This window comes from Helianthus annuus, chromosome 10 (genome assembly GCF_002127325.2).
Source record: "Helianthus annuus cultivar XRQ/B chromosome 10, HanXRQr2.0-SUNRISE, whole genome shotgun sequence".
In the NCBI taxonomy this organism is placed as follows: Eukaryota; Viridiplantae; Streptophyta; class Magnoliopsida; order Asterales; family Asteraceae; genus Helianthus; species Helianthus annuus.
In genome coordinates, this window is record NC_035442.2 from 136032183 (window position 1) to 136034784 (window position 2602).

The following is a 2602-nucleotide window of genomic DNA, read 5'->3' on the forward strand; positions in this document are numbered from 1 at the left end:
AAAAACATATGAAACCAACCCAAAATACTATCATGGCATTTATTTAAATCAAAACAGATATCTTATAAGACATGATTAAAGAATTTAGACATTTAAAATACCAACTGGTTTCAATCATTATTCTTAGGAGCCCATGGATTTTGGATTTTGGAGTTGATCTGACGTTCGAGATGCTCTAATATCGTGTATATTTATGTTATAATATTAGAATGTAGGGCTATATAAAGGATCCAACCCACCACATTACACACCATAAACACACACTTTCACATTTCTATAACCTTAACCAACTAAAGCATGGGCTCCTTAGCATCGTCTAAACTTCTTGTTGTAGACTTCACAAATGAAAACCTAAAGCCTGGTTCAAGTGCTTGGTCCTCTACATGTAATGACATCAGGGTTGCCCTTGAAAAGCATGGATGCTTCATAGCACTGTATGATGGAGTTTCTTCCAAGCTTGAAGAGTCTGTGTTCCAAGCCGCAGATGAGTTGTTTGATCTCCCAACAGAAACAAAGATGAAAAACATTGTCGAAAAGCCTTACCACGGATACGTAGGCCAGATTCCCTTTGTTCCACTTCACGAAGGCTTAGGCATTGATTACGCCACAGAGCATGAAGGCGTACAAAGTTTTACCAATCTCATGTGGCCAAAAGGAAAGGCATCCTTCTGGTAAATAACCACACAACTATGCGACCCCATATAGTAAAACAAGTGTATTAATATTCTAACTTTAACTTTAACTTTTGTTTTGTTTTTTTCTATTTTGTAGTGAAACTTCCTTGTCTTTTTCAAGGGTAGTGGCAGAATTAGAACATAGGGTAATAAGGTTGTTGTTTGAAAGCTATGGCGTGGAGAAGCATTGTGAGTCTCATATCAACTCAACGACATATCTTCTTCGGTATCTGAAATATCGAGCACCAGAGATGAACGAGACCACAATGGCGTTTCCTTCTCATACGGATAAAAGCTTCTTGACCATACTTTACCAGAATCAGGTTTCAGGTTTGGAAATAAGATCAAGAGATGATGAATGGATTTCTGTTGAATTCCCTCCTTCATCCTTTGTGGTCATGGCAGGTGATGCTTGCCAGGTAATTAACTTGTGTTTTACTATGATTTGCTTTTTGATTTACAGGTGGTATGGAGTTTAGGTATATGTGCTTGTAGGCATTTTCTTAAAGTTCTTCTATGTAGTTCACTACCATGGATAGTGAACTCATGCAAGTCGCTGAGGTGGCAAGCGAACTCCTCGAGTTCACTCGAGTAACAAGCAAACTTGGCTTGAGTACTTTGGTCAAAGGAGCAAACAACATTCTTCAATCAATGTAGAGTTAATTACTATGAGTGTCCATATTCAAGTTTGCTTATCAGCATAGCAAACTAAAAAAAAAAGAAGCTAGATTTCCTTGAATTCGCTACCAAGCCTAGATATATATACAAAAATTTTCAAAAACTGCTAGAAACATTTACCACCCATACTCCAAACCACCTATAAATCCAAAGAAACGTTAGTATTCTACGATAATTTGTAGGTCGAGTTTAATTGCAAATTTTAAGTGTATGTTCTTGGTGTAACAGGCTTGGAGTAACAACATGGTGCTTTCACCAGACCACAAAGTTACCTTGGACAAGAAGGGGAAAGAAACAAGATATACTATTGCATTGTTCTCGTTCTTGAGTAAGAAGGTCCAAGTGCCAGATGAGTTTGTGGATGATGAGCACCCTCTTCAATTCAAGTCATTTAATCATGTTGATCTCCTGAATTTCTATGACACAGAAACTGGTAGGAAATCACAAAACATACTAAAAGACTTTTGTGGTGTTTAAATATCTATCTACTTCAAGGGACGGTGGACTATGTATTGTGTATACTGTGTGTACTTGGGCTTCTATATGTTGCAAATAAATGGTGTAACATCACATCAAGTATGTCACGCCTCATGTTGTGTAATATAAAAAGGGAATGTTCTTTTGAATTGGTTTTCTTTCCTTATGTTTTCTGGATTGTAATTTGTAAATGTTTTTTCAGATCTACTCAAGTAGTTGAATTGTAATTTAGTTATGGTTAATTATATTCAACAGAGAAGTCAAATTGTTCTGGTGTGATAGAATATAATTAAAAAAAATGGCTTCTCACTACCTCAAAAAAAAAAGCTTCTTGATGTAATTGCTAGCAATTGTGTGTATCTACTTCACTGAGATTAAAAGCTTTACTACAACATGTTCCCATGTTTCTTTCTAGAAGTTACAAGGAGAGATGAAAGAATCTTATTTTTCTTGTGAAGTTTGAAAGTAGAGAAATCAAAAGAAAGAAAAATAAGGTTTATTTTTTCTTTTTTAATTACAAGTCAGAAAGAAATGATAGAAAAATTATTAGTTTTACAACGATACTGTTATTTAGTCAAAATTTGGGGTAATTCAATAATTAATTAATAGTAAACATTGGAAGTTAATTTTTATTAGGGGTGTAAATGAGCCGGGCCGAGCCCGAGCCCGACTAGGTTCGAGCACGGCTCGTCATGTTTTTATGAAGCTCAAGCTCGAGCTCGAGCTCAGCTCGGTTCGAGCCTGCTTATTTGAGCTCGAGCTCGGCTAGTGAG

At 36.2% G+C, this 2602-nt stretch overlaps 1 protein-coding gene across 1 annotated transcript; it reads left to right on the top strand.

Annotated features, from left to right (window-relative positions):
* The first annotated feature begins 282 nt into the window (after positions 1 to 282).
* LOC110885762 (probable 2-oxoglutarate-dependent dioxygenase AOP1) lies at positions 283 to 2094 on the top strand. Its single transcript, XM_022133470.2, has 3 exons — positions 283 to 671; positions 772 to 1093; positions 1581 to 2094. The coding sequence occupies exons 1-3, from the start codon at positions 298 to 300 to the stop codon at positions 1827 to 1829; spliced, it is 945 nt and encodes a 314-aa protein (XP_021989162.1). The 5' UTR covers positions 283 to 297; the 3' UTR covers positions 1830 to 2094.
* The last annotated feature ends 508 nt before the right edge of the window (positions 2095 to 2602 follow it).

Bases quoted from the DNA above. Each gene is read 5' to 3' on its own strand.
- LOC110885762 (XM_022133470.2), top strand. From the start codon at position 298: ATGGGCTCCTTAGCATCGTCTAAACTTCTTGTTGTAGACTTCACAAAT. The intron at 672-771 runs GTAAATAACCAC...TCTATTTTGTAG, and splicing joins AAAGGAAAGGCATCCTTCTG to TGAAACTTCCTTGTCTTTTT. The intron at 1,094-1,580 runs GTAATTAACTTG...TTGGTGTAACAG, and splicing joins TGGCAGGTGATGCTTGCCAG to GCTTGGAGTAACAACATGGT.